At 37.0% G+C, this 15,203-nt stretch overlaps 1 protein-coding gene across 1 annotated transcript in view; it reads left to right on the top strand.

Annotated features, from left to right (window-relative positions):
* Positions 1-15,203, top strand: part of eys (eyes shut homolog) — a 137,719-nt gene that overhangs the window by 56,637 nt on the left and 65,879 nt on the right. The window contains exons 25-30 of the mRNA XM_069144847.1: positions 4,615-4,711; positions 5,131-5,238; positions 6,475-6,620; positions 12,955-13,126; positions 13,424-13,502; positions 13,963-14,162. Of these exons, the coding sequence (XP_069000948.1) occupies positions 4,615-4,711; positions 5,131-5,238; positions 6,475-6,620; positions 12,955-13,126; positions 13,424-13,502; positions 13,963-14,162 (802 nt within the window). The remainder of the gene's footprint in view (positions 1-4,614; positions 4,712-5,130; positions 5,239-6,474; positions 6,621-12,954; positions 13,127-13,423; positions 13,503-13,962; positions 14,163-15,203) is intronic.

Here is a 15,203-nt window from a genome sequence, read left to right as displayed (position 1 = left end):
AATGTTGAATATGTCTTATTATTTTGTGAAAAGGGATCTTGTAAAAAACTAACATATATCTGTTATGAGGAAAATCTGTTTGCCGTGGTGACAGATTCCTCTGCTGTACTAACACATCTCCTCAACTCATGACACTTACTGCTGTAAGCACAGCCAAAGGTGACCTTGATGGGTGCATCCGCATTCGTATCAAGCCAGAGCACTTTTCTATTTTTTCTGTAAATGATGACAGGTGGGCAGGGAGTGACACTGTTAGGAGAAGATGCAGTGAGTCACTCAAAATGTAAACTAATTGGAAAAAAAACCTTGAATATGGAAGTGGCTTGTCCCTCTAATTTCCCAGTGGAAAGGCCTTAAGTACAGTCAATATTTATTTCTTTGTACTAATGATACATGCAATTTCTCTCTGCTGAAATGTTACAATAAGAGTGCATTAGGCAGTCTTTGTTCTCTCAATGGGCAGAATAACTATTATTCTGTATTAATATTTCATGTTTTGTTTTGGTGCATTTTAGCAAACGAAAGCAAAACTTAAATATCAAATAGTAGCAGAGCAACTTTTCTTGCGCTTGTTCAAGCCTAGCCTGCGGTTTGCTCACATTGTTCCCCAGTTTGTTTTCCAAACTGCTTAAAAAAAAAAAACATATCAGGCCGTCTTGTGTCACAGGAAATACAAGGTGATGAACTTCAGTCCAAAACATAAGGACCAGCAAACACAAAGCAAAGAGCTGCATAGAGGAGACCGTAAATAGTGTTGATTCTCAGTGGAATCTGTAGTACCAAAAACAATATTACTTAATATTTAAAATTCGCAGCAAAGTTTCATTGGACAGTTTATAATAAAGAAGCCCAATGACATGGTTATGAAGTGCGGATGATATAATACAGGCACACAATTGAACCTGCCTTATGTATTACCATTAATATGGGTCATTATGTTGTTGCCACAGATCTCGGAGACTCCTTGGCCCAGGCTGGTCCACATGCTTCTTTCTTTTTTACTTCTTTCTCTTTCAACATTTAGTAGAGTTTTAGTTTTACAGCAAACTAATACAGATTTTACAGTTTAAAACTTTAACGTCTTTCTGCAGGTGGGCTACAATACAAGAACATTGGCAGAAAACAGTTTGACGTGCCCTAAAATGAGCAGTTTGTCAGGTTAAGGCCAAAGTTTACTACACAGCGACAGTTAACAGTGTGGCATAATTAAATTAGCCACCCCAACAGATTAGGATGGCTTAAACTAAAAAAAAAAAAAAATAAAATAAAAAAATAAAAATGTCCAAGTACTTAACCACAGCCATGCAGTAGCTGTGGTTGAGTACTTGCACACCAGTGAGAAACAGGTTAGTGGCTTCATTTATACATAATGTATAAAAATAGTCCTGTGTCTGGAACAGCTGTACAGTAAACACATTTAAAATAAACTCGGTGTTTCATCATTTTGCGCCTTTATTAGCTGTGCTGAAGAGGTGGTCCAGGTGTGTAGCAGTGGGGTAAATTGGCCGCAGTAGCTGGTGTTTACATGCAAAGAGATTTCTATTCTTAACCCACTTAATCAAGTAACCCAGTTTTGTGTCTTTGTATGTGAAGGACTCCCGAGCCTGCTGTACTCCTTGATTATAAGAAATACAGCTATAATGACCAATTTGATATCTGGTTTGTCTGTCTACTTTTATTTGTTTTTTTTTAAGTGACGGGCAGCCATGTCACCAAATACTGAATATTATAGACTTTTTTAACAGTAGAATTTGAGGCACTTCTTTTGTATTGAATTGCAATTGATTTCACAGGTGTACTTAATAAAATGGCCACCGAGGGTATATTGCAAAGTTAGCATCTTTTTATCAAATAAAATATGACCAAAAAACTTTTTTTTTTTTGTCTTATCTTCTGCTGTGATTTTAATAGATAAAGCACAAATGATGTCACACAAATTCAAAAGACAAACCAAGATGTATAAAAAAAAAACTGTCCATGGAATTTGTCTCTGTGCTGAATGTTATCTATGTGGCACCTCTTTCCTCTTGCTTTTGTTTTCCTTTTGTCACACAAAATAGATAAAACATATAAACTAAGAAAGCATCTCTAAATGCTGCTGCACGTGTGTTAAAAAAAAAAACCCAATGATATATCTGCGGGCTAGGCAGCAGATATCTGGACTAATATCTGAATTAAATCATTTGAATGTTTAAACAGGGCGACTTCATAGCCAAGTTGTTGAGGTGCATACCCCATGGGTTCATATGCTGTCAGCGGTGAGTCCCTGGTTTGATTCCCAGCAGGCTGGAACTTTACTCAAATAGTCAACTTAATAACTTAATGACACTTTGGTAAAAACAAGCATCTCCCAGCCTAGTTCATCATTTTTCAGTGCCCCCTGGAAACATTTACAGTTGCAGTCTGTTCTCCTTGCAGCGTGTCTGTATTTCATAGTGTTTTCTGTATTTGGAAAATAATCCTGCATTTGGTTGTGTTTCTTATTACTTTGCTGCACGTTTTCTAAAAGATACAGGGCATTGAGTTTTTAGGACAACCCAAATTTTTGTTAAATCTTTTTGTGATGTTGCATTTGTGCACTGCGTTCTGTCGTAGAAATATTACACTGATTGGCAAATTAGGTGCACGATAGATTAAGATCAAACATTCAAACTCATAAGGTTGGAACTTTGACAGAAATCTTGCAATCATAAATACATTTTGGGTACAGCATGAAAATCCTGCCCGCATTCAACCACCAGTGACATCTGACATTTGATGTATGATAGCACACAGATCGAGATCTATATTGCAGATGTGTGGGTTACATCAGACTGACAGAAGACAATAGGCACAAATATAGCAGTCCAAACCAAACTCGGACTCTTACAATGAAGACATTCCTCATATTTCAATTGAAATGTCAATCAAAGTTAGTTCACTATCCACCAGGGATTACCCTCAATTTCTTCTCCTCGGAGACATTTACTGGCAGCAGCCGTGATCACAGATTGCAGCTCTAGCCAGATGATAGAATGACTACGTGAGCACGCGCCCTGGGTATCCCTCTCTGTACTCTGTCAAAGAGAAGCCTCCAGTCACTGCTTAGTGGCAGAAGATGCATTACATTGTAGTGACATTCGGAATAGTCCCCAAGGTGCTCCACCATTGCTTTGACTGACAGACCAGCTTGGGAAACCTGTGCTGTCCCATAATTCACCAGATGCTCCAAGCTCTCTGTGGTCTCATGGATTCCCTCTCATTTTCACATCCCAAGATGCACAGAGCTGCGTCACTGTCGGTCTTTTTTTTTTCTTCTTTCTCTCGTGAGCATTACTGTACTTGTAGAGGAATTTTTTTTATTTTATTATTTTATTTTATTTTTTATCTTAAACACACTGATGAGTACAAATAATGGCTTACAATTCCTGCACCTATGTAATTTTTTTCCATCTCATATTCATAGGACAGTAGATGTTGAAAGCACCAAAAAAAAAATGACCAAATCATTGTTTTAATTACAGTATTGTATAGCATTACTTCCTGTTATGATTACATATAGTGCAGGAGAACATCAGACTTCTATGGTGAATTCAAAAATTAAGCAAAATGACAAATGATGGTCATAGAGAATCTGTAAACAAAACGTAATTGTTTATCCTTGGTATTCTTGATATTGTGATCTGCATGTCACATCTTCAACTTTAGTGTCTGAACTTGACCAGATTCAGCTGACCCTACTGCATTTCTGTTACTATATTTAAAATTAAAAATGTATATCAACACTTTTTTTTTCAAAGGGTCAACTTTAAAGGTATAATTAAAATTTTCAAACATACTGCAAATTCTGATGTTTGCTTTTCAAATTTCAAAGTAACACATTTCAAGTCTTTAAGTTCAGTGATATTTAAATTATGTATTTCTTATGTTTAGAAGTAAATACATTTCATGATCAGGGTTTCGATTGTTAATAATATTCCAATCTTTATGTCCCTTATTTGTTCCCATAGAATGGAGCATTAATGGTTCATTTATGATATTTTGTTTGTTCATTCATTTATTTCATATAATAAAATCACTCCTGCATACAGTAAATGTTGATTTAGTCAGCACAAAACCATCCAATGGGCCAGATCAAGGCCGAGCACTAGAGGAATACCTCCGGCAGGTGGAACATTACAGGCTCCCAGGCTGCCTTCAGATGTACAACAAAACATCCATGCTGATCTGCTTAGCCATCCTGCCCCTCAACCCCCTAATGAACAAGGGCAAAAGAGCTCTTGGGCTTAGCCTCTCCCTCTTACCCTAACTTAACAAGATGTCCCCCTAGTAACTCACTTTCTCTCTCACACACACACACAGACACGTATGCACGGTGGCGCACACACACACACACCTCCCAAACCCCAAACCACTAACCCTCAGACCAATTTGTCTGTGGCACTAAAGTATTATTAGACTTACACACTCTCAAAGGGGAAACAGGGAGTGCTGAGAGCTGGAAGATGAGATATGCTACAGGGGCTACTAGTTCCATTAAAATGGCATTCACTGGGGCCTTTGTTATCATCGGCCCTGACGTTTTCAGGATGTAGTGGGGTTTGCTGATCCATGACCGTCTCATCTATCTTTCAGGATTTGAAGGAACTTGGTGTGAAATTGACACCAATGAATGTAGTTCAAACCCATGCCAGAACCAGGGTGACTGTGTGGACCAGGTCAACAGTTACAGGTAAAAAGTATTCTCCATAACCAATTTTTTATTTCTGAGGATATAAGAAAAAGGCTTTTGAGTGACTGAACTTTAACACTTTACAGTATTAAAAACGTCTAATGTCATTTTTAATAGCAGATTACTCTGAGCCAAAATTTGTCTTGAGCTCATGCTTTTTCTTCATATTTATTTAACAGATATTAACGTACCAGTCCCAAAGAAATCTCCCTTAATGGTTCCTGTCATGTAAACGTTCAGTTTAGTTAAAGAATTTAAATCCAGGCCTATTTTACTGTACACTATGGACAATCAGGCAAAATAGGTTGTGTAATTAATATCAGTAAAGTCTCAGATTTATTTTTTCAGTCTTTGCATGTGCTGGTAGAAAACAGATCAATCTATTTTCCATCTGACACAAAGTAACATTTGTTTTCCAGCTGTGATTGTAAGATGGGATTTTCTGGCCTTCACTGTGAGGAAGACATCAATGAGTGTGCCTCTAGTCCTTGCAACAATGCTGGTTTTTGTCAAGACCTTGTGAACAAGTAAGTATAAATATAATTATTTTTTTATGTAAAGGCCAGTCAGAATTAATTTCCTCAGTTTGTTTTGAAAGGCAAATGAACAAACCAAAGAAAACACACGAGGTGGTGGTGTTCCTCTTCAAAGTGTTCCGGTTTATATAACAAGTCTGTCTTCATCCTTGACACACATACGCTGCTATTCTAAAGACAGTGAGCAAACTCAGCAGGAACACATCACGTATCTAGATTGGGCTTTACTCCACTGGTGCTTCTCTCTGCTGTGCTTAATGGGAGCCCCGGGGCTTCCAGGCTTAGTCGGACAGATGGGTAGAGAAGTCCCAGGGCCAATTTGAGTCCTAAATGGTTTGTCTCCAGTTTGTCTCCCGTCATGATTTTGTTCCCATGTGACCTGGCCCTGCTCAGAGCACTCCCCTGATTGCACAGTCCAGGGAGTTCACATCAGGTGTGTTTTAACCTCGCTGCGCATCGCATGCCTGTATCTCACATCTCCCTGACCCAGCAAGCCAAGCAAGTCCATCTGTACTGTGGTGATGAACTAGACTCTGTAGTCTACACACTGAGGCTTTGCTGTCTTATATTTACACATTCTTTCTTTAAGATACTATAAGTTTAACTCTATGAGAGTCTAAAAAAGAAAGTTATTTGCTATCACAGATTTTTTTTTTCCCGCCTCTAAAATATATATAATGTGCTACATGACAAAAAATGCCATTTAGCATTGTGTAGAAATTTAATATGATATAACTGATTTGACGATGACTGATGTTTAGCTTATCTAAAAATGTAATTTAGAGTTAACTAGGTGTCTAATTGCATGTTTTCTTATTACGTCACTTTCAAACACGATAACCATCTCCTCTGAGGTGCGTGCTCAGTATGTGTTAGACGCAGCGACAGCTGCAGAGAGGGATTTGAATTGAATAAACCACTTCATTGGATAGATTAAGGTCTTCCCTTTAGTAATATGTCATCAAACATAATTTAAATGAAGATGCACACAGAAATGTATTGCTACTTGTTATTTTCTCTGTGAAAAGCTCTTTGAGTCAATCTGCACTGTAGTTTTTCTGAGGTTTTAGAACACACGTGTACTGTTTTAATTGCTTTAAATTGCTTTTTAAGTTACAGCAAATAAATGTACAGTCAAAGTGTTTTATTACTGTATGCTTACCACATTGCTTTTTATTGGGTTTCACTTTAGTCCATAATAATTGAGTGTTATCACAACTTCCTTAGGTTCCACTGCATTTGCCCTCCTGGTTATTTTGGAACGCTGTGTGACCTGGACGTGAATGAGTGTGAAGTTTCACCTTGCCTACACGAGGGCATCTGTATCAACACGCCCGGGGGCTTCAAGTGTGTCTGTCTCCCTGGATACTCAGGTAGCTCTCTGCCCTTAGGTGACATGAAGATCAATATGAGAGTCTAAAAAGCTTATCACGACTGATGTGGCTGCACGCCATTGAGGCAACTCTGACACAGATCTGGCTTAGTGAAAGAAAAAAAAAAAGCGTCACAATGCCTGCTTTTAATTAGCCTGCCTGCCTCTTCAAGATACAGTGCTGGCTTTTCAGTAAAGCTAACAAGAGATAAATTCATGTCAACTGTTTTATCTGATGAACACTTCTCAGGGTCCGTTAGTTGCCTTTATTTCATTTCATCAGCCTCAGAATGCTATTGTTGTTTTACTTCAATCCATTTGTCTTATTTTCCACATAGACGGATATTGAGCTATTTTGTGTGTGTGCGTGTGCGTGTGTGTGCGCGCGCGCGCACTATCCAAAGCCGACTCCTGTCAGGTACTGGGAAGATTAATTTCATTTGTCTTCCACACTGTATCATCAATTTATCCTTCCCCAGTTGAGAGAGGGGGGAAATCTCTGAGGTATTGCTACTCTGGAGAGCAGAACCTGACACGCATGCCCCAATTCCCACAGAAGCAGCTTTTATTATTAGGCCTACGCACAGCATAGTACAAGTCATTACTTTTTCTGTTGCTCTAAGCTCATCTGAGGAAACAGGGTTCCCCAAGAGAGCAAGTGGCCAGAGGATACAGTTTGGATTGGCTCAAACCAGCAAGAGCTCATACAAAATATTTGCTCTAGTAACACGTGTAACAGCATTGCAACTTTTCACACACAAAAAAACAAAGAAAAAAGTGGGCTCATGGTTCTACGGTAGCTCTGCTGTGTGTTTTAAAAGTCTAAAAGTAAATTTGTCATCTCGGGGTGATTCATCTCACACTGTTTTTATAGCCTGATTGGAATGGATTGAAATGTTATTCAGCTTTGATAGTCTGATATGTCATCTCATCTAACAGTGAAAAACTGTAACTCATTGTGTCACTTGATGGTATTAACATATTATTTGCTTCAGCCATCAGAGAAGTCAAGGAGTATTTCTTTTGCATATCGAATGCCAAAAGTAATTTTGTCCCCAACAGTTGAAGCTGCTTCCTATTAAATCAGTCTGGTGCTATATGTGCTCACTTTCACGGGTGTGATTAAGCTATAATGACACTTTATTCCCCTTCGATTACTACCTATATTGAATTTTCTTCACTGCATCTGTCTTTGCTGTTGTTTTAGTAAATATGGTTTCACCATTTCTTCCTAAGTAATTTTTGCCAAGAAGTTGTATAAAGACCATTAGCGCTCACGTTTTCTAAATTCTTGGAGCCTCTTCACACACGTCAGAGGTTTGAGAAATAATTGAAGCAAAAAGGTCCAAAAATTTTTATTCACATTGCCGACAACCTTTCGCACTATTTTCTACCTTTCTAAAAGACTGACCCACTTAGAGGATAAACATTGAGATTAAACCAGTGATTTTTTTTAAATTTTATTTGTATTTATTTTTTAATCTCAAAGTGTTCCTCGCTGCTTTGCAAGTCAGGTGTCGATATGTCTCACTGGTTCAGTAGGTGTGGCTCAAACCTAATCACATTTAATTATGCCTTATTTCTAGTTACAGTATCATTTTGTTCTCCATGTGTCATATTGATAAACACTATAAAGCACTCTTTATCTTATACTGTAAGGCAGTCTTGGCAGCTACTTAAATCTCAACTGTCAGATCATTATTTAGGACGTTTGGTTTAAAAGGCTCTGCAGTACCACTAATGTATTATTTAACTGGACATAGGTGCTTTGTCCTGTACGGAGGTCAGAAGTCAATTACAGTGACATGATTAATGGGTAATGTTGTTTATATAAATCACAGTTTAAGCACACTGTTCGTCACCTTCTATTTTCTCCTCTTCACCCATCATTAGTGAGCGCGGTCCCTTGAGTGATAGTATAGTGCAATCAGCACATTGCTGCAGTTTCCTCAGTCAGCACATTGTTGGATGATCATGTTCTGGCCCTTGCAATGTTGTTTGTTGTTAAGGCTTCAGTACATTCAATCTTTTGCTGGCTGAACTTGTTAAACGAAACACGGTCGTTATTTCTGCCTTCACCACTCAGTCTCTGCGGGGATCTGCTTTAAAGATGTAGTGCACATTTCATGTGACTGGATGTGCTGCTTGTGCAAACATTGAATTCATTAATAATGTCAAATTTGAATTAATTATAGTAGTTATTGCTACTGTGAGACAGTCATTACTTGCAATTTTATTCTTAAAGATGTATTTTAATTTTCATAGAAACAGAAGTATCAGCACAACAATGTGACGTGATACATTTTTTTGTATATAAACAGATGTCATTTATTGCTTAATGACACTATAAAATATTTTTAATTGAATGTAATTGTTTAACAGTTAATCTACTGTAACAGTCACAAATGTGTGCTTTATAGCACATTCTCTTGTATGCCAATCTATGAATATCTTAATAATGTTATTCATTATTAACTATTCTGAACCCCAACTCTCATTGGCAAAAGATTTGTACATGCACATTATTACTTCTGTTTATTACAATTAAACACTATCTGTAGTAATCCATTATCAAGCTATCTTTAATTCAAATATTAATTTCACTGTATGCATCCATCCATCCATTCATTCACTGATTCTTCTGTTTGTAGAGAAGCAAAGTACTTTCAATGTAAGTTGCTGTCAATGAATGAGCATCTTATACAGAACTCTGTGGCCCCAAATATTTATGTATGTATATATATATATATATATATATATAGTTACTGTAATAATTTTGCAGTTTATTCTAATATTAGTTTATAACTAATAGCAGGCAAGTTTATATGTGCTTATTAAAAATATTTAAAGTAGCTAAAGATGCATGATTACACCTACATCAAACTTTCATTAACTGTTCCCATTTAAATTAATCAATGGTCTAGTTGTGAGAGATAATATTAGTTTTTCTGAATAAGTATATATAGCAGGTATATATTTTAAATTCAGTGTAAAATGTCAGCCTAAAATCTAAAGTATTTTCTGAATTCTGACTTATTTATTTATGAAATAATTAGTTTATGGATGAAAACCGAAGTGTTATAAAAAAAAAAATATGTATAAATGTCGGTATGAGATTTCTCGACTATTACCTGTTAACTTATTGCATCCTTTCTTTCATCACTACATTACAGTATCTGCACTTTATTTTGCATCTCAACTTTCTTTCTTTTTTCATTTTGGGCTCAAAAACGTTTCTTAACCTTTTCATAAACTGTGAATTTTTTTGTTGCTGTTTTAGCTCAACAAGACAAAGTTATTACTTTGGTACAAGAAAGGAATCATTTTGCATTCTGTAATGGGAGAAAATGATAGAATTTGTGTGCACTAAATACATTTATTTATTCTCAATCACAAATATAACACAGGAAGCAAATAAATGAATTCTTGTGCCTGTTGTCATTATATTTGTTTACATCTGTCTGAGCCCACAGATGAAAAGCTAAACAAATGATTAACGATGGGTCAGTCATCATTTTTCATCTCTTTTTTTTCCTGGAATGAGATTTTAGGGTTGGTAAATAATCTGTTTACCATTTTAGTGAAAAACAACATCACAAACATCCTTGGTTGTGGAATTAGCCACCACCCATTCATTTATTTTTAATTCCTCTGCAAAAGAAGTCACTTCTGTGGATCTCTCTACAGCAGTACCTGCTATAATTTAGACTACTGCAAACATCAAGAGTGTTTTCCCAATTTGCAATGTGATTTGTTGGCTGGAGGAAGACTAATTTTGACAGTTTGTGTTATCTTCACAGCTTGAGCTCTCTCCTCCCCTTCATCTTTTCTGTGATCTCCTTTGCTATTTTTATGAGGTCTGCATCAATAATGAATCTTATCAACACTCTGACTTAAGCTGACTTGCTTAGTGAATATTCAGACTTATATTAAATGTGTCTGATAGCATAGTTTGCATGGAGCATTGTGCCATTATTATGCCACTGTGCCACTCTTTTCCATTAGTTCAGTGCTGCACTTCACTGAGCCCTCTCAGGGGCAACTATTGTTGTAGTGTGACATCATCACAAATAGAAAATAAAAAAAAAACTCAACACATTTTCACACGGATTTAGTGGTACATAGCAAGGCAAAAATCTTTGGTTTTATTGTTCCAGCTTTTGAGTTATTCACCTCTCAGATCTCTGCTTCCATCTCAACATAATAGAGGTGAATGGGGTTTTGTTTGTGGTGCTCACAGAAGTGAAAAATTAAATCAAAAGATTTCAGAGCAACAAAAAACAGCACACCTCACTCAACACTTGTCACTGGAACTAAACTCTAATGAAGAAATACTGTAGTCGCCTTTGAAAACCAGTGATAGCATGTTCCCTGGGTTATCCAAAATATCCGGGACAATGATCTAGAGAGAAATGTGGCTGGTGAATTTTTCAGTACCACCCTTCAGCTCTGGTGTGTTTGGACAGAGACAGACATTTCAGAATATGTGTAAATTAGCCCTTTAAAGGTCCCATATTTTACACGTTTGTGTTTTATTCAGTCTTGTGATCCTTAAAAATATATTATTTTATAGTTTTTAGTACCAAACCATCTCAATCTCATAATTTTAAATCTCTTAAGATTCTCTTGTCATTAATTATACTATTATCAGTCAAATAAGTAACATTTAATAATTGTTCCCACTTCACATTATAGTTTACAGAAAACTAAGTTTAAAAACTCAGTTAAAACGTTCAGTTAGAAATATTTCTGTTCTATGTTTTGACTCCTTTGCTATTTATGCGGAAGCTGGATACTGATAATCAAAGTTAATGCTGAAAAGAAGCTAAAGGATGTTTCTATGCGTCATAACTGCTAAAGTATAAACAGAATCACGAGACACGTTTAAAGCCTCTTTGAATTATGTGTCTCGAACCATTTCATTATAAATATTCAAAGAAAGTACATTCTCAGTAATAGGATAATAATATGTGATACAAAAAATCTGAGCTACAGAGTCCAGAAATCCTTTAATGCAATGCTCACAGCACGATCATGTTTACCATTCCTGCCAGTATGTGATCACTTTATATAAAAGGTTACTGAAGAAAACGGAGAGGAAAAACATGTCATGCTGGTGAGGCAACTTTAACTGGACGGCATGCTCACTGCTTCAGGTTTTACTCTATGAACTGCAAATTTTGTACTTTGCATTTTCTTAGGTATAACAAAAGTTTGCTGAATGATTCTGTAGAAATTTAAAAATACCCTTGGATGGTGACAAAAGACATCCAAATCCTGCAAACACGCTTGCCTTTTTGTCTGGCCCTTATTTGATTTGCCTACTAGTATCAATACAATACCTCTTGTCTGACAATAATAAGTGTGGTTTGGTAAATGTTCCTAAAAGTCGCAGTGTATGGTTTAACTGAAGACAGTGTAAAAACTTTACAAATTTCTATGTAATGGTCTTCAACATTTTTCTGTTGTGTTTACATTTTTTCAGTTTTTGATTCATTACTCTGTGTTGATAGAGAAATCTACACACTTGAATAGGATTTTCTTTGTGCAGGAAGGTCAAATACCAGCTCAGTTTAAATAGATGGGATGTTCTTTCGTGCAGCAAAGTGACCTTTAATTACAGCATTATGTATTGATGCACGTCTTTTCGTTGAAAATCTTGAATGATGCTGACAAAGCAGAGTCAATGGGACAGTTTTGCAGATATTCATTACATTGCTTGACAAGAGCATATAACCCTACAGTTGCTGTTGAAGGATAAAGATGTTATGACCAACAAACTCCATGAAAAGATATATGCAATGAATTCCAGCAGACAAGTCTCTTTATTCTGGAAAGTAGATCATGTCTGCCATTGAACTTTATACTAAGAGATCCAAACTGATGCATTTCGTCCACATATTCTCTCATTGCACTAAACATAGCCACAGTAGTATTTTGTTCCTCGCAGTTTGTCAAGCCAACAAAGCTGTTTAAGAATGGAAGTATGGCCCAGAGCATGCGTGCAGTGACATCTCCAGAGGTTCAAACTGCTGTTTTAGAGCTGTTTCAGGATTATAAAAACTCTGCTTTTGAATGTCCACGTTGTTTGTATAGTTTACAGGGTTGGAAAATAAAATGGATCCCAGACTTGACAGAGGAATCAAACCTACTTCTCCAAATGTAGAGTCAATTGTCCATATCCCGGACTCCCCTGCAGCTATGCATCCCTTTGTAATGTTATTATTTAGCCATGTCTTTGTGACCAGTTTGAGTACTGAAGTAATAAAACAGACCTATTTTGTGAGAAGCTGTTAAATGTATAATGTTTTACTAAAACGTGCTTCACTTCCTAGGGCCGTGGTGTGAAGTTGACATCGACGAGTGTGTTTCAAGCCCATGCCATAATAGTGGAAAATGTATTGATGCACCCAATCGATACCACTGCTTGTGTTCTGATGGCTTCACTGGGCTCCACTGTGAGACCAGCATTGATGAATGCATGTCGGCACCTTGTCTTCACGGGAGGTACAGGTTTTTCTCCATCATTTAAGATAGAAACACAGCAAATTGTGAAGCAATGGCATGACATTATTTTTAATTACACCACTTGCCAGTGCAGTGAGTGGAGACATAATGTCACATGTTTTAAAAGCTTAGTGACACACTTACAGGTTGTCTCAGTGGTGTTTAAATTATAGTCATTAATTCGGTTGAAGGGGAATAACAACTTAATTCAAAAGATTATATATTTTTAAGGATTCTGCATACAGCACAATAAGTGCCTTTTATTAATTGTGACCCCATCTGTTGTGACCTTCTTAGCTGTGAAGATGCAATATATTCATACACCTGTCTTTGTGAGCCTGGATGGACTGGTGGCAGATGTGAAACAAACATTGACGTGAGTTGAGCTGACTTAAAAAACCCGTTGGGTGTTCTCGAGAAATGTCAGGAGAATTTTGTAATCTTTGTGTGGCCTTTGGTATCATTAACTCTATTGACTTTTCCACAAGATAAGTCAATTGGCCACCAGGATCATGTAAGCATTGTACAAATACGTGATTAAAAGAAATTGCTTAGTCTAATGCCCAATTGATTTAAACCACAGCTTTGTGCTGGACTCCAGAGATAAAACATTGTGTTGCTTACAAGGTCTCTGCCGGTATTTTGTTGAATGGCTAATCCGATCATGTGCTTTTAAACTACTAATAGTCCATTCTGAATCAAAGGATTTTTACTATTTTCTAACCAGTCTTAATGCATTATACATGGAAAATTGTGCATTTTATGGTTTCAAATTTATTATTATTGTTCCTGCAGTGTCTCACTCCTGTGTATCTTTTATGTCTTTTTGTTTACAGGACTGTGCTTGCAGTCCCTGCTGGAATGCAGGCTCGTGCGTGGACCTCATTGATAAATACGCATGCTTCTGCCAGGATGGGTATATGGGGAAAACTTGTGAGATTGATATAGATGTGTGCAAAGACACCGCCTCTAATGTCTCGCTGTGTTTCAATGGAGCCACCTGCGTTGATGGTGAAGGATCAAACTTCACGTGCAGGTGAGTTTGTTCACTGATATTTTATTGTTTTAATGAATTGACATTCAAAGATTGTCTCTGGACAAAGTCACAGGGAGCTGTGAATGGAGCCACTTGACCTGCTGAATGTTCACGTGTCATATAAAACCAGACATTGCCACAGTTTAATTGACTATTTTCTGTGAGGTGCGATTGACCTGTTAAAGCTTTGCAATTATAACAAGGCACAACAGGCCTTGTTCGCTTTGGATTTCTAGGGTGATTTAGTAGGAGCTGTACAAAAAGCAATACTTGACAGTATATATAAACTCTAATGTGAGCTGCAGTCAATTTGAATGTATAGCTCAGTAGTGAGAAAACTTTACTGGATGGAGCTAAGCAAACCACTCAGTTCAAGAATATTGGGGAGCTGCAGTATTAAAGAAACTGTTAAAAAATATTTCAAAATCCTAATTTGCATTTTTGACAGCATCAGTGTTGTAGAATTTTGCCTTTCTCTAATTAAAAATGCATCTTTTGTGACAATAATGGTGCTGCATTACATCTGTGGGCACGTATACAGCAGCATTCCTCCTGGTAGGTTGCAAGTGAAACATTACTTTTTAATTGCTGGCATGCTATCCCTTGATTGATGAAGTGTATCTGAATACATGGTGTATGTAGTAAGAGTGTGCCGATTTGACACAGCATCTCCCTGGATGCCTCACAGTTAATTACGTTGTCTAACCTTGTGCTGATGTGCTGCTATATGCTCGGTGTCATGATTTATGTGACGATGACTACTACAACTCCAAATAGGGTGCTGCTCTTTGCAGTGTCATTTATTGATGCTCTGAACTGCCTCAGCACAGCATTTTTTTATGATGCGCCCTTCATTTAAGGCTTATTTGTGTATATATTGCAAGGAGGCAATATATGTTGTTCATTTACAGATAAATGTGTGCACTAAGGGCAGAGTTAGTATCTGCACACACACTCTACTAAATAATGTCCTCTAGTGTCCTGCTGATCTGCAGTAGGATGATTATGCATTGTGTGCACTTCTCTCCACAACATAGTTTT

Source organism: Embiotoca jacksoni, unplaced genomic scaffold, assembly GCF_022577435.1.
Source record: "Embiotoca jacksoni isolate LCO1_2020_lvr unplaced genomic scaffold, fEmbJac1.0.p SCAF_12, whole genome shotgun sequence".
NCBI lineage: Eukaryota > Metazoa > Chordata > Actinopteri > Embiotocidae > Embiotoca > Embiotoca jacksoni.
Note: the sequence above shows the minus strand (reverse complement) of the source record. Positions and strands in the feature narration are given on the sequence as shown.